General features: G+C 48.9%; 1 protein-coding gene across 1 annotated transcript; it reads right to left on the reverse strand.

Moving 5' to 3' along the window:
• Nucleotides 1-486: 486 nt before the first annotated feature.
• Kcnf1 (potassium voltage-gated channel modifier subfamily F member 1) lies at nucleotides 487-3,140 on the reverse strand. Its single transcript, XM_090337442.1, has one exon. The coding sequence runs from the start codon at nucleotides 2,728-2,730 to the stop codon at nucleotides 1,180-1,182; it is 1,551 nt and encodes a 516-aa protein (XP_090193568.1). The 5' UTR covers nucleotides 2,731-3,140; the 3' UTR covers nucleotides 487-1,179.
• Between the last annotated feature and the right edge of the window lie 18,927 nt (nucleotides 3,141-22,067).

Raw genomic sequence — 22,067 nt, forward strand, 5'->3', positions numbered from 1 at the left:
CCAGTCCAGACCTATCAGGCCTGAGGAGACGACAGGGGAATTCACTTCCTCCCCAGCACAAAATAATAGGACAGCTTCTGTTACCTGAGTACTTACTAAGTTCCAGGGGCCTCAGCTAGAAACCATGGTTCTCTGAGGTCATTATTTTATATCTCCATTTCAGAACACTCAGAATGAGAATCAGAGACACACATAGGCAAGTCTAAAGCCACACAGCTATTTGGGGGGAGCAAGGGGTAACTCAATAAAAGCCTGTAACCCCATAGACAACTCCAATTTTCCTCACATTCAAACTCACATTTGCTTGGTTGCTCCCCTCTTCCGCTCTTGGGGTGGGGATGGGGCTCTCAGACAAGGCTGACAGTAAGCCTCTGGAGACCCATGCTACAGGGTAGAACTAAAGGCCAGAGGGAAGGCAGACCCCCAGATGCTCAGACCTTCCCTCTGAGCCAGAGCACACCAGCTCTGATCCAAGCCCACTCAGCAAGAACAGGTGAATTTGGAGCTCTCCAGACACCGCATGAACTCTCTGGGCCTCAGTTTCTCCATCTATAAAGCAGAAATACCTATCTAGCAGGAAGCTGTGGCCTCGCTGCTCCCTGGGCTCCTTGCGCTCTGCTTCCTCCCAGGAGCACTCAGAAAACCGGTTGTCCCAGAAGGAAACAAGGAGATTCACCCGGAAAGCCTCCTGGAAGGTGGCGAGGCACCCTGCCACGCTGAACCCTGCCTCCCAGCCCTTCTTTAATTAGCTCTCAGCTAAAGACAGCTGGACCCCATGACTGCACCTTTCCTTCCTGGCCCAGCACCGGGTGTGCTTGGGCTACTTTCCAGCATCAGCCAGCCGAGGTGGAACTCACAACCACACAACACTGGGGTGGGGGGTGGGGGAAAGGTGAACAGAACAGGGATCTTTTACAGAAGGGGACACGGGAACAAGTGTGGGCTCTTGCCAGCAGCCAGGACACTTCCTTTGTCCCATTCTGCTCCAGCACCCCACCACCCCACTCCTGGACAGCTGGCACCGAGGCTCACCCAGCCTTGGTAAAGGAGCCCAGGGGGCCTTCAGAGTCCGTTTGGGGTAGAGAGCTGGGTGTGTGTGGGGGGGTGCAGGGCAGACCCTCTCCACCAGCTGCCAGCATGCCTGGCACCGTGGGTCCAGCCGCCGGCTGCCCGCCACCCTCACTTGCAGCTCTGGAGCCGGGTCCTGTGGTGCTTCTCCTCGGTCAGCAGCGGGATGAAGGTGTCGCTGTGGGACAGCTTCAGCCGGCTGCCGCCCCAGCCGGGCCCCTCCTTGGCTGGGGGCTCGGGCACCACGGCCGCGGTCGCCGCCGTCGCCGCCGCCGCCGCCGCAGGGGTATCCAGGTCGCTGCGGGAGCCCCCGGCCTTGCCCTCTCCACTGGGGCTGCTGGAGTTGAGCTCCATGAGCTCCAGCTCGTGCTTGGCGGCCGTCTCCAGGACGCGCTGCTTGTTGTAGTACCTGACGAAGTTGTTGATGATGGGGTGGATGGGCAGCGCGATGGCGATGACGCCGCACAGGAAGCTGATGGCCGCGTTGAGCTTGCCCAGGGTGGTCTTCGGGTAGATGTCCCCGTAGCCCACGGTGGTCATGGTGATGATGGCCCACCAGAAGGACTGGGGGATGCTCTTAAACAGCGTCTCGGGGTGGCTCTGCTCCATGGTGTAGCCCAGCGCGGAGAAGACGAAGATGCCCACGGCCAGGTACATGAGCAGCAGGCCGAGCTCCTTGAAGCTGCGCTTGAGCGCGTAGGTGAGGGTCTGCAGCCCGGACGAGTGGCGCGCCAGCTTGAAGATGCGCGCCACGCGCATGATGCGCAGCGCCTGCACGGCCTGCTGCACGTTGGCCAGCTCCATCATGCGCGCGCCCAGGTGCGTGAGCGTGAGGCTCACGTAGAACGGCAGGATGGCCAGCACGTCCACGATGTTCATGAAGGACAGGGCGAAGTGCAGCTTGTTGGGCGAGGACAGCAGGCGCAGCAGGTACTCGAGCGTGAACCAGCCGATGCAGGCCGTCTCCACGCTCTCCAGCGTGGGGTGCTCCACGCGGTGGCCGTCCGCGTCCAGCACCTGCAGCTCGGGGATGGTGCCCATGCACATGACCACGGACGACACCAGGATGAGCAGGAAGGACAGCACGGCCACCACCCGCGCCGGGCGCGACGACTCGGGCTTCTCCAGGAACTTCCAGACGCTCTTCTGGCAGCGGCGCCAGCGGCCCTGCGCCGCGTCCCCGCCCAGGTCGTCCAGGATGAGCCGCACGCGCCGCGCGATCTCCTCCAGCTCCTCGCGCTTCTCGCTCAGGTGGCTCTTGCAGCAGTCGTCCAGGAACTTGAGGTCCACCTTCCAGAAGTCCATCTCGCTCTTGAAGCAGATGGGGCAGATGCCCTTCTTCATGTGCACCTCGCCGAAGTAGTACACCTCCACGACGCACTTGAAGGCGTCCGGGTCCCGGTCGAAGTAGAACTCGCGCTGGCCGGGGTCGTAGTCGTCGCACAGGGAGAAGATGGTGTCGTAGCCCCCCGCCAGGCAGTGCATGAGCTCCGCCAGCCGGGTCTCGGGGTAGCGGCTCAGCAGGTCTCCGTACAGCACCTGCCGCACGCCCCCCACGTTCACCACGATCTCCATGTCATCGCCCCCCGCCGCCGCCGCCGCCGCCGCCGCCGAGCCCGGGCTGCCCGGCTCCGCGACGCTCGGCTCCTCCGCCCCGTCCATCCTCCGCCCGCCCCGCTCGCTCACCGGCTCCGAAGCGAGCCCCGCCGGCGCGCGGCCCTCCCGGCGCTCACAGCGGGCGGCGGCGACGGCCCGGGGCCCGCGGCGGGGGAGGCGTGCGCCCGGCCGGGGCACCCCGCGCTGGCATCCGGGCGCCGGGGCGCGCGGGCGCGCGCGGGCGAGCCGAGCTCCCCTCCCCGCTCACCCCCGCGCGGCCCGGGCGGCGCGATCCGCGGCTCCCGGCTCCGTCCTCCTCCCCGGGGCCGCCGAGGTGCGCCGGGAGCCAACTTGGGCTCCTCCGCCCGCCCGAGCCCGCTTCGGAACACAATAGGGATTCCAGCCTGACGTCAGGCGCCTCCCGACCACGGTACCCTCTTCTGGTGAGATCCCGCACCGCACGGCGCGCGCCACGGCCGCCAGGGGCGGGCTCGCCCTCGGGCAGACGCGGCGGGGCCCCCGCGGGCACGGCCACCCCCGCCGCCGCGCGCCCGCCCCGCGCCCGCCCCGCGCGCCCCGCGCCCGCCCCGCGCCCGCCGCCCCCTCCACCCCCTCCACTCCCGCGGAACGTCCCCTCTCTCTCTCTCCCGCCCCGCGGTGGCAGCGGGACCCACGCGGCTGCCTGCCTGTTGCTCAGCCGGCCGTGGAGTCGGGAAGCCCCGGCCCAGCCTGTGGCCGGTCTGGTCTTAGACTCAGGCGGGACCTGGGAGGTTTTTCCCGGTCTCTAATCTTGGTCACCTGCGTCCCCAACAGGCCACCTGCGTCCCCCCAGGGCACTTGCCCCCGCCCCCACCCGGGAAAGAGAGGGAGCAGAGCCAGAGGCCAGCTCTCTTCACCTCCTGCCGGCTCCCTCTGCTGGACCTGCCTGCCCACCGGTCCCACTTCCGCGCAGTCCCCACTCCCTACCACCGGCTCCCCCCTTCCCCACTCCCCCACGAGGCCTCTGCCTGTGATCCAGGCAGATGAGATTTGGAGGGCCACAGCCAGGCCAGGAAAAGAGAAATTCATGAGACTCCATCTCCAAGAAAACAGGCTGGAGGAGTGGCTCAAGTGGTAAAACGCCTGTTGAGTAAGCAAGTCAAGCAAGCAGGTAGCCCTGGGTTCAAGTCCTGATACCAGTCCCCTTCCCCACCCCCCAAAAACGATAGTAGAATTATATATTCTGTAGGTTGGGTATTTTAAAACTTATTAGCATGTTCCTTAATGGGTCTCGAAACCAACGTACTGGGTCAATGATACTACTTTTTTTCTTCCATGAGATCATATAAAATGGAACATAGTAGAGTGCCCAGAGCAAAGAACTTCTTAGTGAAACATCTTACAATTTTCATTTTATTTCCATTTGGCATGTTATTCAGATTTTGACATCAAGGTTCAGAGAGGTTGAATGATAATAGTTAACATGAGGTATTACAAATGTATTATGTGCCAGGTACTTTCTGAGTACTTGGATCTCATGCTTGGTATTCCCTGCATGTTTACCTTTTTATACTTGGTCTCCACAGCAGTTCTCTGAGGAAACAAAGAGGGTTTGGTAACAACCACATTACGCGGTGTCTGAGAGCTACTGGCTATGTGTTCTGTCCTGTCCAATCCAACACCACAGGCCAGCCCTACACTTGCTGGCACTCAGCTTCCAGGCCACCTTCTTCTCCTTCTCTGTTGTCCTCAGTGGGTCCCTCAACTCAGAGTTAAATTCAACTGTACCTCAGTCTGAGCCTAATGGGTTTAAAAGTGCCTCCTCATCCTGCCAGTTATTTAAATATTCATTGAGCTCATAAGATACACAGTACAGACCATAGCCCACCCTGAGTGTAAGACAGAGTTAATAATCTAACGGAGACTTTTCAAAGTAATAATTACAGTTTGAGAGCCATCAATGTCATCAGAAAGGCATCTCCAAGGGTGGCCCTTTGGTATAGTTAAAAAAACAAAACAAAACCTGGAATATTGGTTCCTGACTATAATCCGAGCAACTCAGAAGACCGAGATCCAAGGATCTCAGTTCAAAGCCAGTCCAAGGAAGGAAAATCCAAGAGACTGTTACCTCCACAAAGACCCCGAAGTAGAGCTGGTGCTCAGTGCTTATTTTTGCTCCAGTTGCAGTACCCAGGCCTTGAGTTCAAGCCCCGGTATTGGCAATCAGTAGAAGTGAAATGACAGAGATCAAGGCACCTGGGACCTGAGTGGTTATAACTGTGGCTGGTTGGCCATGGGTTAGCCTTCCTTCTACGAGCAGGACACAGCCATTTCCCATTCCAGCCTACACAGAGGCCGCAGAGAAACCAAACCTCCGGGCATTCTGAGCTTGGGCAACTAGTCTCCAGAAATTTCCAGAGTGAATGTATGCCCTGTTTCCACCACCCAGGCTAGAGCGCTTGTCACAGCAGCTCAAGATGACTGGTACATTCTCTTCCCTTCATTCCCGCCGAGTCCTTCCCGGACCTCCCTTCTCTCAAATCTGGGCACAGACCCCCTCACCCCTATAGCGCATCTGGACTTGGTGAGAGGTCAGGCAGTGGTCTCATAAATACATAAATAAAGACAACGTGTTTTCTTCTCATTGCTCAATGATCTATAGAAACTCGAGCAGCAGTCTAGATCCATTTAAAATTTTTGGAACAGTTAAACCAGCAAAAGAAAGGTCTGGACATTTTGGCTAAAAATGGAAAGTTTCTTGCTGTGGTATATTCAGGTCTGCATAGGACTTCTGTGGAAGCTGTACTTTTATGACATTGGGTGGGGGGGGTGATACAAAGCTTAGCATCTGTTCTTAGATACAGGTAGCATTTTGATTTTGTGGACTTTCAACTTAAATGGGAAAGGAGAAACTCACCATCTATGCAGGCATTATGGAAAATGATTATTTGAGCTGTGCTTTGTTTATTAAATGTTTTTTTTAAATTTTGTTGAACAATAACATTTTGGGCTACAAAATAGTCAATTTCCATGACACTAATTAAAACCAGCATATGGGTACCTGTGATTTGTCTAGACGATGAATAATGCAAGCTATAATCTATTCCTTTTTGATGAACTAATCAGTTCTGCTCAGTTAAAATTTCTTTGTGTTCTGCTGAATTTAATAATACCTTTCATGAAAATTTAAGCTTTGTGCTACATCAGAAATTTGCATTTCATTATTTGCTATACACCTATCAGTACCAGCAAGCTTGCCCCACCCCCTCACAGGGGATTTGATTGACAAAAGGCTCAGCCTATCTACTGTTTCCCAAGTAACCTAGCCCATGGAGGTCAAGTACAGGCTGCAGACAGGGCGGGAGTTGATTGCTGATGGAGAGTAGGTAGAGAAGAGAATGATGTAAAACTGAATCATCAGAAAACCAGCTGCTTTCCTTTATATTGCCTCGATTTTTCATCAGCAAAGTGGAACTAATGACCTTTTCTTTCCTGACTACAAGAACTACAGGAAGAAATAAAATATGAGATGGAGCCGATTCCAGAAACGGAAAGCTACCGGAGACACAAGTCAAAAGTAGATGGAGGCGGAGAAGTTAGGAGTGGGGAGAGGGGCTGGCCTCTCTGCGCTTGTTCCCTCAGCGGGGCAGTTCCACGAAGCCACATATCTCCCCTCCCCTCCCCTGGCTCCCACCTCTGCTGGGCACCGACTCCTCCACCTGGGCTGAGCGGTGATAGGGACGCCAATGCCTCAGGCCTGGAGAAAGATGTCTGAGACTTAGAGCTGCGGCTGTCCTGGATCTGGGCAAAGCACCATGGGCTTCAGTCTGAGTTGTATTCACTTCGTCAGGGAAAGAGATCTGCAGCTAGGAGACAGACTGAGAGGCCTCTCCTACCACCTCCGAATGCCAGTTAGGTGTGGAGGGGGGTGAGAGCCCTCAAGGATGTTGGTATTTGTGCTTTGTTTAAAACATACTGGTGCCTATAGTCCTATCTACTCAGAAGGCTGGGATCTGAGGATCACGGTTCAAAGCCAGCCTGGGCACTAAAGTCCATGAGGAGTCTTATCTCCAACTAATCACCAGAAAACTGGAAATGGAGCTGTGGCTCAAGTGGTAGAGTGCTAACCTTGAGCTGAAGAGCTCAGGGCCAGTGCCCAGGCCCAGAGTTCAAGCCCCACTATCAACAACAACAACTAAAACAACATAATGGGAAGGTAAACAAAATGTATAAAATTATTTAAAAACAAGTCCTTTAGCCAGGAGCTGGCAGCCTGTGATCCTAATCACTCAGGAGGCTGGGATCGGAGGATCACAGTTCAAAACGAGCAGAAGTGGTGGTGTGGCTCAGTTGATAGAGTGCTTATCTTGAGAGAAAGAAACTCTGGGACAGCACCCAGCTCCAGAGTTTGAGCGCCAAAACTGGCACCAAAAACAAAACCCGTTTTTTAGCAGGGCACCAATGGCTCACGCCTATAATCTTAGCTAGTTAGAAGGCAGAGATCAGATGATCACTGTTCAAAGCCAGTGCAGGCAGGAAAGCCTGTGAGACTCATATTTCCAAGTAACTTACACCCCCCTTCCCACACACAAAGAAACCAGAAGTTGATCTGGGGCTCAACTGCTAGCCTTGAGCAAAATACTCAAGAACAGTGCCCAGGCCCTGAGCTCAGTCAAGGAGTGGGAAAAAACAAACAAAGTCCTTTAACATTTCCTTTAATTATCAAACATGTGTATACAGTGTGTGCATATATATTACAGTGAGAGAGTCCCTTTTTTCATCCCTCAAATTCCTAATTGCCCAAAGATCAGACCTATGCATGCATTTTGGCAGGTGGGGGGCGGTCTTGGCTTGAACTCTGGGCCTGGGCACTGTCCCTGAACTCTTCAGATCAAGGCTATCACTCTACCACTTGAGCCACAGTGCCATTTCTGGTTTTCTGGCAGGTTAATTGGAGATAAGAGTCTCATGGTCTTTTGTGCCCAGGTTGGATTTGAACAGCACTCTTCAGCTTCCAGTCTCCTGAGTAGCTAGACGTGAACCACCAGCACCTGGCGACATTTGTTTTTTATTTCTTCACAATAAATTGCTTTAAATGCAGTAGCTTAAACAATACATATTTGCTTTGAGGCAGTGCTGGGGATTGAACTCAGGGCTTTACCATTGCTTTTGTTTGTTTTTGCTTTTGTCAGTTGTGGGGCTTGAACTCTGGGCCTGGGAGCTATCCCTGAGCTCTTCAGCTCAAGGCTATTGTCCTACCCCTGAGCCTTGGTGTTGTCCCTGAGCTCTTCAGCTCAAGGCCACCACCCTACCCCTTGTGCCACATCCCCATTTCCAGTTTCTTAGTGGTTAGCTGGAGATAAGAGTCTCACGGATTTTAGTGCCCAGACTGACTTTGAACCATGATCCTCAAATCTCCGCCTCCTGAGTAGCTAGGATTACAGGTGTGAGCCATCGTGCCTCGCTGTTCTTTACCGTTTGAGTCATGTCTATTACATATTTGTCATGTCGTGATACCTAGGGTCAGGAGTCTGGGCCTTGCTTAGCTGGGTCATTTACTAGTGTTTCGAATCTCTGACAGAGTTGAGTCTTACCTGAGGTTCTACTCTATGATCACATGGCAAAATCCATGTCCTTGAAGGTATAGGACTTGCTGAAAATAGATTCTTCTCTTAAGACCAGCATCATCTCTCAGAGAAGAACCAAATTCTCTTTCAAGAAGCTTTTCTGACTAGGCCAGGCTTCCACAGGAGAGTCTCCCTTTGGTTACCTCAAAGTCAGAATGGATGAGGTGGTTTAATTATATCCTTTTAGCCCCTTCACTTTGGCCATACAAGCTAGCCACAGGCCAGACAACAATAAAGTCCACTGCCCACTCAACACTCAAGGGGAAGCCTTATACAGACGACAGACACCAGGGGATAGGAATCATGGGGCCATTTTGGAATTCTGCTTTCGACATACATTTTGGTGTATTTCTAGACCTTTAAAAGGAGATAGATGAATAGACAGACAATAGATATAGATAAAGGAAGGGAAGGAAAGCAGATTCTCTAACTTAGTAATACTTTATACACATTCCAGATTAGTACAAATTGGATTTACGCATCTATTCCCCTAAGGTCAGATATTATGTTTGTTGCCAGCTTTCTACTATTAAAATAATGCTATAACAAGCATACAGACCTTCGTACTTGCATTCTTCTCTAGCTATACAACTGGTTCCTATGTCTATGCTGAAGAGAGTAGACATTAAAATTTTTGATAGATGTACCTAAAATACCTCACAAAGAAGCATCCTCAGGGGAAAACTCTATTTCCCCAAATGCTTACATTTCTAAATATAATCAATCCTATCCAAATTTTGGCAGCTAGAAGAGTGAAAATATCATGTTATAATTTGTATGGCTTTTTTTCTAGACACTAGTGACTCATACCAGTAATCCTAGCTACTCAAGAGACCAAGCCAACCTGGGCAAAAAAAGTCCATGAGACTCCCATCTCCAATTAATAAGCAAAGTGCAGAAAGTGGAGGTATGGCTCAAAAGGTTAAGTGCCAGCCTTGAGCAAAAATCCACATGAGAGTGGGAGGTCCTGAGTTCAAACCCCAGTATCGGAATAAAATGAAAATACCATTATGGTTGCCCACAAAGAATATCCACTCTCCGGGGCTTTATAGAAAAGTCCTCTTTAAGATTCTGAACTGACATATAAAGGTGGGTAATTCTCAATTTCCTTCTAATACTTATTAAACACCACTGAGGAAACAACCAATGTGATGAGCAGCCGGGTCTATTAAGCAAAGTGAACACTGTAGTTAGAAACCTGCCTACAGTGAAAACTCCAGGTCCAGATGGCGTCTCTGAGAAAGTCCACCAAATGTTTAAAGAAGAAACAATACAATTTCTATTTTTTAAAGTCCATAAAACAGAAAACACCACCCAACTCGGTGAAGCAGCTTTACCCTGATACCAAAGACAAACAGACAGACATTGCAACAAGTGTGAGAATGTTACAGACCACCATCTCCCATTAAAAAATGAGAACATGTAAATGAAAAAACGTAAACAAAATGTGAGCAAATCATCAAAATGTATCAGAGTACAAAACTATGGTGATCAAGAGTGTGTGGCATTATCATAAGAGTATCCAACATACCCATGGGATAGAATTAAAACACATGGTCAAACGTAAGATCCTAGACCTTCAAAGAGAGTATCACAACAACCAGACAGAGGAAGAATAGTCCTGAACAAAGTATACTTGGCCACCAGTCATGTTCACAGAGCCACTCCAGTGCAGTCAAGTGGCCAGTGATGAAGCAGCAGGGATAATAGAATACTGGTTGTTCCCTCATACAGTTGTGACATGGTATAGACAGACAGTAGAATTCACAATGCCATGAGTGAAACCAAATGTAATGGGGTCCATGGTAAGCCTACTGTTTGTCACAGATGTACCCGTCCCATTAGAATGGCTATGGTGCTGGATGGAAGGGGGAGGGGAAGGGAGCTCTATGGCAACTCTATATGCTGCTCGTATGTATGTATGTATGTATGTATGTATGTATGTATGTATAAAGGATTTTTCTAGGCACCAGTAGCTCAAGTCTATAATCTTAGCTACTTAGGAGGCTGAGATCTGAGGATTGTGGCTTGAAACCAGCCTGGGGAAAGAAAGTCCATGAGACTCTTACCTTCAGTTAATTACTCAATCTTCTCTTGACTGACATGATTTCATCTTTTATAGGTGTGTGCGTGTGTGTGTGTGTGCACACACACACACACACGCACACACAATACTGGGTCTTCAACAGCAGGCCTTGAGCTTTTTGTTTAAGGCTAATACTCTACCACTTGAGCCACGCCTTCATGTCCCAATTTTTATTTGCTAATTGGAAGTAAGAGTCTCACAGGCTTTCCTGACTGGGCTGGCTTTGAACCACAATCCTCAGATCTCGGCCTCTGGACGGCTAGGATTATAGGCGGGAGCCATTAATGCCCAGTCAGTAGTTATGAGTTTTTTTTAAAGAAACAACAAATGTTGCGGCGAGCTCCTCGACCAGCGAGGAAGAACGACCACCACTCGAGGATTCTTCTCAAATCATACTTTATTGGAGAGCCTTTTGATTGAAGGGGGAGCAGGAAGCGAAAGGGGCGAGGCATCAAAAGCAGCTGCTTATATAGGGAACAGGAACACGGGTCGCTCCACCATTGGCTGCCGCCCTACTGCCACAACGACGTGCCGCGGGATTGGCCAGGGATCATCATGTGATTCGCGCATGCGCATAACTTAGGACACGTAGTCGAGCACAGCATTGCCTTATATGGAGTTGTTTACCTCTAAGGAGTCAGGAAACAGGCGCCATCTTAGAATGGCGTTTGTCCTGGCTCCCCACAAAATGTTCTATACATCACCTTTATAATAACAATTTAAAGTTTTTTAAAGAAATGACTAACAATGGTTAAAACTGATCTGGCTGTGAACATTCAAGCTCACTGCTTTTACTGCTTAGTAACTGCACATCGTGGCATGGCCCACATGGGTCCCGAACAACCAGGGCAGCAGCAGGAGTTGAAGGCACTGGAGAAGAGTGGGGCTCATCATTAGTGGCAGGGGCGCACGCTCGGGAGCGGGGGACAGGTGCCTGGCCTGCGGTGCCCCGGCCCCCCATCTGTCGTGGCTTACCGCCTGGGAAGTGGAAAGCATTGCGGTGAGCCTGGCCTGGGGGTCAGATGAGAAGAGGAAAAGCATGGGCTGGGAACTGAAAGGAGGGCTGAGCTAGAAGGGAAGCAGCAGATGGGGATGGAGGAGGGTGGGAGGGAGAATGGAGTAAAGAGAGACAATGCAGACAGGTCTTACAATGTTTGGAAGAAAATGTCGAATCAGGCAGGACTTGATCATCACTGTCATTTGTGGGACGTTGCAGTACTCAAGAACCAAATAATTATGTCATGGGCCTTGGTGCCGTTCTCCAAATCCATACCCAGTCATCGGGACCCGCATTCTCCAGCCCTCCAGGCCTGCTGTGCGTCAGCATGGCTGGACTTTGGGCAGAGCCCCTGGGGTTTAGGAAGGAGGCCCCGCCTGGTGTGGGCTGGACAATCTGGCAGGGCACCCAGGCCCAGAGTTCAAGCCCCACTGAAATCCACCTTCCACCCAGCCTCAACCTCCTCTCCTGGATCTCCCCAAGTAGGCTTCAGCTCAGCCGGGCGGCACCTGGTGACACAAAGTTCAGGACGGCCAAGGACAGGGAGGCGTGTGACACACATCTCCTGGGGGGGGGGAGGGAGGTGCCCTTCTTTTTCCAGTGGTGAAATGGTTCCTTCTCTACCCCACCCCCACCCCCACCAGCCACCAGGTGGGATTTCAGCTCCAAACAACGGCTCCAGGTCCTACTCCAGGTTACACAAATCTGGACAGATCATTTCACCTCTTAAAGTCTCAGTTTCCTCTTACATGGAGTAGAACTACATTTGCTGGAGTTGTGCAAGGGAGAGCGACTGCTTGTGAAGCCTGGCACACTAGAATGGCCGTACACATGCTCACTCTGAGTGATCCAGAAGGCACTTTGTGAACGATGATGTGGAGCGCTAACAGTGCACCTGTCTTTCGTACGATTGGAGAAGAAAGGGGCCTAAGAAATCAGACACTACCTTCTTTGGATCCCATCACCAGTATGTACACGAGCTTTAACATTCTCATCTGGAATAACATGCCAAGAGTCAGAAAGAAAAAATAGGTGAGGGTAGAGGTTTCGGCATTAGAGAGGTTTATGTCCATGTCACAGTTGGTCTTTGTGTAACACTGTATCGCTCACTGTTTTGGCCTCTCCCACCTTTATTTCACCTCCTTGGCTCCTGCAAGGCCTCTCAGGGCCTCACCACTGCAGGATCAGCCTCTGTGGAGTCTCGACAGGTCTGTCTCACCTCCAACTCTCAGAAGTTCTCATCACACCATCCTACTGCCAAATACACATCCCTTCCCTCCATTCTAGTTTTGCTGAAAGGCGAGGGGCCCACTCTCAAACCACACGTGGCATTCCCCAGACCACGGTAATGAGGGATGGACTGCACTCGAGTCTCTCCAACCACAAGTATGACAGATTTTTGATGTCAAGAAAAATGACCCATCCTGCTAGAAATAAACGCAGAGGCCTGTTCCTCCGGGAGCTAGCACCACTCATCTTACAGCCCTGAGGAAGGCCAGCCTTCACAGCCAAGTAACCACGGCCCAAGGCAGACCGCAGCTTGGGCTGGCTGCTTCTTGCTGCCTCGTGGGAGGACCTGTCAAGGGATACGGATGGGGCCTGAAGCTGGGTGCTGGTGGCTCTCACCTGTAACCCTAGGTACTCAGGAGGCTGAGATCTGAGGATCATAGTTCGAAGCCATCCTGGGTGGGAATGTCTATGAGACTTTTATCTCCAACTAATCATAAAAAAAAAAAGCTGGAAGTGGCCCTGTGGCTCAATTGGTACAGGGCTAGCCTTGAGCAAGAAGAACTTGGAGGCAGCAACCAGGCCCAGAGTTCAAGCCCCAGGACTGGCAAAATGAAGAAGAAGAAGAAGGAGAAGGAGAAGGAGAAGGAGAAGGAGAAGGAGAAGAAGAGGAGGAGGAAGGGGAAGAAGAAAATAGACACTGAAGAGTCTGTTGTGCCGGCCATTACTGCAGACAGATGCAGTGGGCAGGAGCAGAAGCCAAGCTGCCTCTATGGTGTTTCAGACACCGTAGCAAAGCCTCACCTCCTTGCTGAAGAATCAACAGCTTCCAGAGTAAGTTTCCCAGCAAGACTGGGCCAAGGCAGCTCCTGCCTGTACTGGTCTGGGAGAGTGGGTGATCTTGGCAAGGGCCATTCCCCCACCCCAGCAGGGCTGCACTCAGGTGCCATGCACCACACACCCCAAAGCAGTGAGAAGGAAGCAGGAGCAGGCCTCTGCTGGCTCTGGCCAGCGAGGCCCCCCGAGCCCTCCCTGACTGCTTCCCATTCCTTCTAAAGAAGATCTGGGTTGCCTGACGCTGGGTCAAGTAAGGACAGCCGCAGGGGGGCTGGTTTTCTTCAGGCTTTTGGATGGCAGGTCCAGGCCTCTGATTCAGGGACAGTGAGTGCTGACAGGGCAGCAGGGAAGGAGACCTCTTGAGGAGTGGCTCAACAGTGGGTTTTTCTCTGAGCTGAGCCACCAAGAGCTCTGCAGAGGGCTCAGCCTGTCAGACAGCTGTCTCCACAAACCTCCAGAAGGAATCTACGCACTCCGATTGTCCCCGGACCAACAGAGAGGGCTAATAGTCAAATAAGGACGTCCAAAACAGAATTGTGACATTTCAAGATGGAATCAAGGTGGGGCGTCACTGGCTCACACCTGTAATCACAGCAACAAGGAGGCTGAGATCTGAAGACTGTAGTTCAAAGCCAGCCTAAACAGGAAAATCTGTTTCTTATTTCCAAGTGATCACCAAAAAACTAGAAGTAGAGCTGGGGCTCAAAGTGGTAGAGTGCCAGACTTGAATAAATAAGCTCAAGGACAGCATCCAGGCCCTGAGTTCAAGCCCCAGGACCAGCACAAAGGAAAAGAGAGATGAAAAGAAGGAAGGAAGGAAGGAAGGAAGGAAGGAAGGAAGGAAGGAAGGAAGGCAAGCAAAGAAAGAAAGAAAGCAGCCAAGCACCAGCAGCTCACACCTAGCTACTAAGGAGGCTGAGATCTGAGAATCACAGTTCAAAGCCAGCCTGGGCATGAAAGTACATGAGACTCTTACCTCTAGTAAACTACCAGAAAACTGGAAATGGCACAGTGGCTCTAAGTGGTAGAGCAATAGCCTTGAGCTGAAGAACTCAAGGATGACCCACAGTTCAAGGAGGAAAGAAAGAAAGAAAGAAAGAAAGAAAGAAAGAAAGAACGAACAGACAGAGCCAGGAGTTTGACCCAGTGGTGGAGTGCTTGCCTAGCATGCACGAAGGCCCGAGTTTGATTCCTCGGCACCACATACATAGAAAAAAAGCCGGAAGTGGTGCTGAGGCTCAAGTGGTAGAGCTCTAGCCTTGAGAAAGTCCAAGGACAGTGCTCAGGCCCTGAGCTCAAGCCCAGGACTGGCAAAAAAAAAAAAGAAAGAGAGAAAAGAAAAGAAAAGAAAGACAGGCAGACAGGCGGGAAGGCGGGCAAGCAAGCAAAGAAAGGCAGACCCTGAAGACATTGGTGTGTGTGTGTGTGTGTGTGTGTGTGTGTTTCTGGGCATGGAATTCAGGGCCACGTGCATGGAAGACATGCCTTAACTGCTTTTGCAGCATGCCCTGAAATAGTTTAGCATAAACACAGCCTTGCTCTGCTCTATGAAGTAGAGACAGAGCAACTGTTACGATCACCCCTTTCGTCCACAGAAGAGGCTCTGGGGTTGAAGCAAAGCAGTGCGCCATCTCCAGATTTGCCATGAATGTGTGGGCAAATTATTGAACAAAATCAGGCTCAACGCACTAGACACTATTCTGAAAATGAACCTGACAACTTGTGGGTAGAGATAGGAAGGGGAAAATCAGATTCTGTAACTCTTATCAGGCAGCTGTCAGTCAGTATGCTTGCTGAAATAAAACACGTAAACTCTGAAGCATGAGCTCAGATCAACACCGCCTGCCTCCTCAGTTTCTAAGATCAGGTTTTAATCTGTGCCATCTAAAAATGTCCTTCCTAGCTCGCCCTCTCTCTCTCTCTCTCTCTCTCTCTCTCTCTCTCTCTCTCTCTCTCTCTCTCTCTCTCTCTCTCTCTCTCTCTCTCTCCTGGTGCTTGAACTCAGGTCCTAAGCTCTGTCCCTCAACCTTTTCACCCAAAGCTAGCACTCTACCACTTGAGCCACAGCTCCACTTCCGGCGTTTTCGTGGTTAATTGGAGAGAAGAGACTCGTGGACTTTCCTGCCAAGGCTAGCTTTAGACTGAGATCCTCAGATCTTGGCCTCCTTAGTAGATATGATTGCAGGCAGGAGCCATTGACACTTGCTTCACTAAACCTTTCTTGAGGAACAGTTTTTGCTGGAGAATGAGGTTTCCCTCCCATCCCAGTGGCAGCTCTCACTAGAGCAGGTGTTAATTACATCCTTGATCAGAGCAAATCATATGCGGCAGTCAGCTTCAGGGTGGCGTTTCGTGGCTCAGTGGGGAAGAGAGGGGAAGAGGCAGTGGAGATATACATGGAGGGGAAAGCTTTCCCCTTGGTAGCTTTCCCCTCCTCCCCTTCTGAGGGTAAGGGATCCGGCAAGCCTAGGGGCTTGTCCCAGCAGAGCAGGTCTGTTTGCCAGGCTGACCTCAGAAGAAAAGGGGCTCCAGGCATGCACAAGCACAGAGAAAAGACACAGCATCTCTGACCAGAAAAAGAGCCCTGCCGGAAACCAAATCAGCCAGAACATTCACCTTGAACGCCACACCTCTGCAACACAAGAAAGTAACTTGCTGGATTTTGGGGGGGTTTTTTTGCCAATGGGCGGGCTTGAACTCTGGGCCTGGGCACTGTCCCTTAGCTCTTCAATTCAAGGGATAGGCTACCACCCTACCCCTTGAGCCACAGCACCACTTCTGGTTTTCTGGTGGTTAATTGGAGATAAGAGTCTTGTGGACTTTAGTGACCAGGCCGGCTTTGAACCGTGATCCTCAGATCTCAGCCTCCTGAGTAGCTAGGATCATAGACATGAGCCCTCGTGCCTGGCTCTCACTGTTCTTTAAGTAACCTGGTCTATCACGCGTTGTTATGGCAGTTCATGCTAACTGATACACCAGTATGCGTGCCTTTCTGTGAGGAAAAGGATGGAAATGTCTGAGAGATCTAGTAAAACACAACAATCTGGAATTGGACTTTCAATATGAAGATTCTGTGCTTACTGGCTAGGTGAAAATGAAAGGGAAGGGGTTAACCCCTATGTTTGGGCCATGATTGTCTGAGGTCACCTTGTTCTGTTGGGATTGACTGTGGGAACCATACCCCAGCAATGTGGGGAAGGGAAAGAGAGTGGCTGGGAGAGAGAGAGGGAGCGCGCACATGCAGAGGACGCATCACTCATCACTCATACCCGAGACTGGATGGCCCACACATCACCCTCTGTGAAATCAAGGAGTAGCTTTACAGCCCACACAGAAATGGTAGAACGGAAGAGGAAAAGGCTGCAGAGATCAGAGGCAGTGGAAGAGAGTTCAAGGGCCTGGTGAGCTGTTTTTGTTTTTTCTCTTAGGTGACTGATTTCTCTCCAACTGTGGGCTGAATTTCCTTGTTCACCATGCCCTGTCTTTTTCTGCACTAGAGCCAATGCACAAGGAAAGCACCCTCCTCCAGGAGGAGTGTGCCACATTGAGTTTGGAGGTTACAGTAGCAGGGCTCGGACGGGGGTGTGGGGTGGGGAGGGAGGGAGATGCCATCTGAGCTGATTCCCTGAAAGATCTCCCAAAACAAAAAGTCCCTTCAATGATAATTGCCCCCTCCATCCTCTTATCAGCCTCCCCTACCGCCCTCCCAGCAGCTGGGCTCAAAAACAGTCTGCTGCCTTCCTCCTTAACTCTTCCATCCCCAGTAATATTTCACACATGTGCACACACACACACACACACACACACACACACACACCTCACAACAGCCCTAGAATGTATACAGCAATGGCTGCAGAGCAGAAGAGCCCGGGTTAAGCAGGATTCAGCCGCTGGTGCACCTCTTCCAGCCAAAGGAGATTGGCTCCTCAAAGCCGCCAGCAGAAATGAAGCCACAAACCATGCTTTGACTTATTTGTAGTCTTGGGAGCTTGTCTGCACCACATAAATGGCTTAACAAAGAGACCTTGATTTGGATAGTTTTGAAATGGGAGTGGGGTTGATTTGCTCAATGTCTGATTTCTACAAAAACCACGCCATGCAGGTTTTTGAGAGCTCCATTCTTTGGCCTCCTGCAGTAAATGGGCTTTTAACTAAGCACAGCCACGTGCTTAAACCTCCGTCACTAGCCCGGGTAAAGGCTGAGGCACACATTACCTTCCACACGAGCCCATCAGCTTCTGAAAGGGAGGCTTCGAAATAGAGAGCAATGTCCTTAACTTGATAGAAAATGTCCTTGAACATCTCCAGCTGGCTTCATCTATAATGGTGGCTCTCTCCTGTGGTGGCAAGTATCCCCAACCGGATCAGGAGCGAGGCAAGGCGGCCCTGCTTCACACTACTTTCCAGCAATTTACTAGAAGTCCTAACTAATGCAACAGAGCATGAGAACACTCCAGGGCAGAGAGTGTGTTCAAGACAGAGTGCTTGCCTCCTGTGTGCAAGGGCCCAGGTTCGCTCCTCAATACCGCAAGAAGAAAACGAAAACACCAAAAGCTACAGAGGCAGTGTTGGTGAAAGAACAGACAAAGCTGTGAACAGAACAACACTCAAACAGACAAAACAATTTTGAAAAAGGAGAAATTGGAGGAAATAAAATACTTGCTTTCGAGATTTAATATAGAATACAGTTGAGATGGCAGTGTGGAATTGGCCCAAGAAGAGACTCATCGATTGGTTGAGCAGAATAAATGATCTAGAAGGAATACTGACGTGTCGGGTGCCAGCGGCTCAGATCTGTGACCAAGCTACTCAGGAGGCTGAGAGCTAGGGGTCAAAGCACGAAGCCAGCTTGCACAGCAAAGTTCATGAAACTATTCAGAAAAGGCTGTAAGTGGTGCTGTGGCTCAAATGGTAGCGTGCTAGGCTGGAGCAAAAGAAGCTAGGGATACAACCCAGGTCCAGAGTTCAAGCCCCTGGACTGGCACACACACACACACACACACACACACACACACACACACAAATAATATTTAAAAAAATAGTACTGACATTTAATAATCTATTGGTTATGTATTTATTTGTTTGCTTTATTGTGTGTGTGTGAGTGTGTAGAACCTGGGTGCTGTCCCTTAGCTTTTTTCCTCAAGGCTCACATGCTACTACTTCAGTCATGGCTCCACTTCCAGCTTTTTTGTAGTTAATTGGAGATTACAGTCTCACAGACTTTTCTAGAAGCCCGAGGTGGCTTCAAACTGTGATCCTCAGATTTTAGCTACTCAGTAGCTAGGATCATAGGTGTGAGCCACTGAAGCCCAGCTCCATGGACTTGTAGCTAAGGCAATAATAATAATAATAATAATAATTATAATTATAATTATAATTATAATAGGAAAAGATTACACTTGTCATGTCAGACAACGGTTTGTCATCCTATGAGGTGTCAGCATCAGACAGGAATTGCAAAAGAAAATCCAGAATGGGCAGGATCACATGACAGGTTACGTGTTGATAGGCCATAAGACAGTACGGTGGTAGTAGTGGTGAGATACAGTTGTTGTCAAATAGTGAAATAGCACAATAAAATACGCAAATATGAGTGAAAAGAGCACAAGAAATCAATGTTTTAGGAAAGCATAAAGAACAATGCAAAGAAAAATTGGAACAAATACGAAGAACTCAACCTCTAAAAATTTCCAGCCAGTATACTTTAATTAGTGCCCAATTTCAGGAGCTCTTAGAGGAAGAGAGGAAAAGGGAGGGAAGATGGATTGTGTGATTTGTTAATCATGGCTCCTAATCTTGGTTCTATCATTTTTCATCTGTGTTGCCTTAGGCAAGTTATTTGAATATTTTCAGTCTTGTTACCTTCATCTGCAAAAGAGATACTAAAATTAAGTTTCAGGATTGTTGTCATTGTTTTGGTAGAATAAAATAAATGTAGGTAAATTTCCTAATTGATGTTAAAAAAAAGATTACACTTGTCAACATTGATGTGGTAACAATTGATTATCTACATATAAAAAAGGGAAAAAAGACATTCAAGTTCATATTTCACATCATATACAAAAGTCACACTATATCATAGGTCTAAATATAAAGTTAGAAACTGTAGAAATTAGACAAAACCATAAAGGAAAATCTTTCTGACCTGGGAATTGGGCAAAGTAAGGTAAGACACACAAAGCAGTCATTTAGATATACGAAAGGTTGGCCAACTGAAGTTTTATTAAAATTAAAACCTATTCTTTGAAAGGTAACTAAGAAAAACTTTACACTACAATAAAGGTTAGAATCCCGGACTGGGAGAAAGTATTTGAAAAACATACATCTGATAATAGATAATATGAGAAATATTTTTTAATTTAACACTCAAAAAATAAGTCCATTTTATGCAGTATGTGTGTAGTATATGTGCTAGAATTCAAACTAAGGCCTCACACATGCAAGGCAAGCACTCTACCACTAAGCTATATACCCAGCTCCATACAAGCCACGTTTAAATTAGGCAAAACCTCTCACATAATATTGATGAGCTATCACTACATGCCTACAGGAATGGCTACTATTTAAACAAAATACTAACAATATTAAGTGCTCAGAGAGATGCAGCTCACACACTGCTCGGGGGTTAGTCACTTTGGGAAACACTCTCAAAAAGGAAAATGCGCTTTTACCCAACTATTTCATTCCTAGTAAAATCAATAGCATATGCCAGATGAGATATAGATATCAAAGTGGTAGATGTTTATAATCCCAGGCATTTAAAAGGCAGAAGGACCATGAGTTTTGTTTTTGTTTTTGTTTTGGTTTTGGTTGGTCATTAGGGCTTGAACTCAGAGCGTGGGTGCTATCCCAGAGCTCTTTACGTTCAAGGCTAGCACTATACCTCTGAGTCACAGTGCCAGTTCCCATTAATTGGCAGTAAGAGTCTCAATGACTTTCCTGCTAAGACTGGCTTTGAATTGTGATCCTCAGATCTCAGCTTTTTGAGTAGCTAGGGTTCCAGGTATGAGTTACCAGCACCTGTGCAGACCAGGGCATAACATTAATAAGACATTATCTCAGCAACAAAATACAAAATAAAAGAGATTAACATTTGGCTTGAATGGTAGAGTGCTTACTTAGAATGCTTAAGGTACTGGATTCAGTCCTGAGTAGTAAAAACAACAACAAAAAAGATATACTCAGGAATGTTCATAAAAATCTTCATTTTCAACAGCCACAAATTAGTGACACTCCATGTCTTCAATAGAGGAATGCATAAACACCCCGAGGACATATCTAATATAACGGAATTCTATGTAGCCATTAAAAGGAATGAACTATTGACACACTGAATTTCAGGGATGGATTTTAAACTCACACCAAGTGAGAGATGCCAGATACTAAAAGCAACCATAGGAGTTCATTAGCATTGCAACCAGAAAAGGACAAATCCATTAAGGAGAGAAGTCAAATCCATGGCTGCCAGGAGGTGGACGTGGAAGAGTGGCTGGCTTCCGAAGGAATGAAGCAGCTGGGCATTACGACTCACCCCTGTAATTCTAGATACTCAGGAGACCGAGAGCGGAGGAATCCAGTGTGGTGGAACTATCTATGAGATTCTTATGTCCAGTTCACCAGCAGAAAACCAAACATGGAGATGTGGCTTAAGTGATAGAGTACTAGTCTTGAAAGGGAAAAAGCCAAGCAAGAATGAAAGGCCCTGAGTTCAAGCTTCTGTACCAGCACACATACACACACACACACACACACACACACACACACATCAACAACAATATCAACAACAACCAGTGAGGAACACTGGGAGATGATGGAAATATTCTGTCTGAATCTTAGTACTACTGCATAATGATATGCACACCACAAATATCACTAACCTCTACACGTATGTTTTTTCAGCATATGTCATACTTTTATATACACCTAAGGATAAAACTTTTTGAATATTGTCATTACCATATTCAGGAACTGTTTTGTTCTTTTTAAGCAAAAGGTTATCATTAGCATGAGAGAAAAGAAGCATTATTTATATCAATATCTTCTGATTAATACATGACTAAATCCTATATTTTGTATAAAGAGCTATAAATGCTTGACACCTACCGCAGTCACAAGAACACACTGTGCCTTGTACCTGACAAGAGTGCTCCATGGTTCGGCTTCTATAATAATCCCCGGCACAGCACAAGGGGCAGAAGTGGTGGTGTTATTATTATTCCTTCTCCTGTATGTCTCTAAACAGGGCCATGGGTGACAGGCAGGACCAGAAATATCACTTCTTCTGATTCTGAATCTGTGTCTTTTGGCTGCAGAGTGTTGTGAGTTTTCCTTAAGTGTATTTCCCAAAACAAGAAAGTAAAAAAATAAAATAAAAATAAAAATGAGGAGGTGGGAGCTTTATGCCTAACAAGAAGCCCAATTGAGGAAAGAAAGAAAAAAAATCAAAGAGAACTTGTTTACAGAACTGTGGTCTATTTTCAGTTCCTTCCTGAAACCTGAAATCTACTGAAAATAAACCTGAAAAGGCCACCCACACACTGACACTGGGAGCTGTGAGAAGGCACTGGACAGGAAAGCTGCCCGGCCCCCGTGACCCAGTCACAGCCCCCACACCAGGCCCTGGAGTGGACGAAGCCCTTTGAAGACA

This window comes from Megascapheus bottae, chromosome 7 (genome assembly GCF_031878675.1).
Source record: "Megascapheus bottae isolate mThoBot1 chromosome 7, mThoBot2.hap1, whole genome shotgun sequence".
In the NCBI taxonomy this organism is placed as follows: domain Eukaryota; kingdom Metazoa; phylum Chordata; class Mammalia; order Rodentia; family Geomyidae; genus Megascapheus; species Megascapheus bottae.

Bases quoted from the DNA above. Each gene is read 5' to 3' on its own strand.
- Kcnf1 (XM_090337442.1), bottom strand. From the start codon at position 2,730: ATGGACGGGGCGGAGGAGCCGAGCGTCGCGGAGCCGGGCAGCCCGGGC.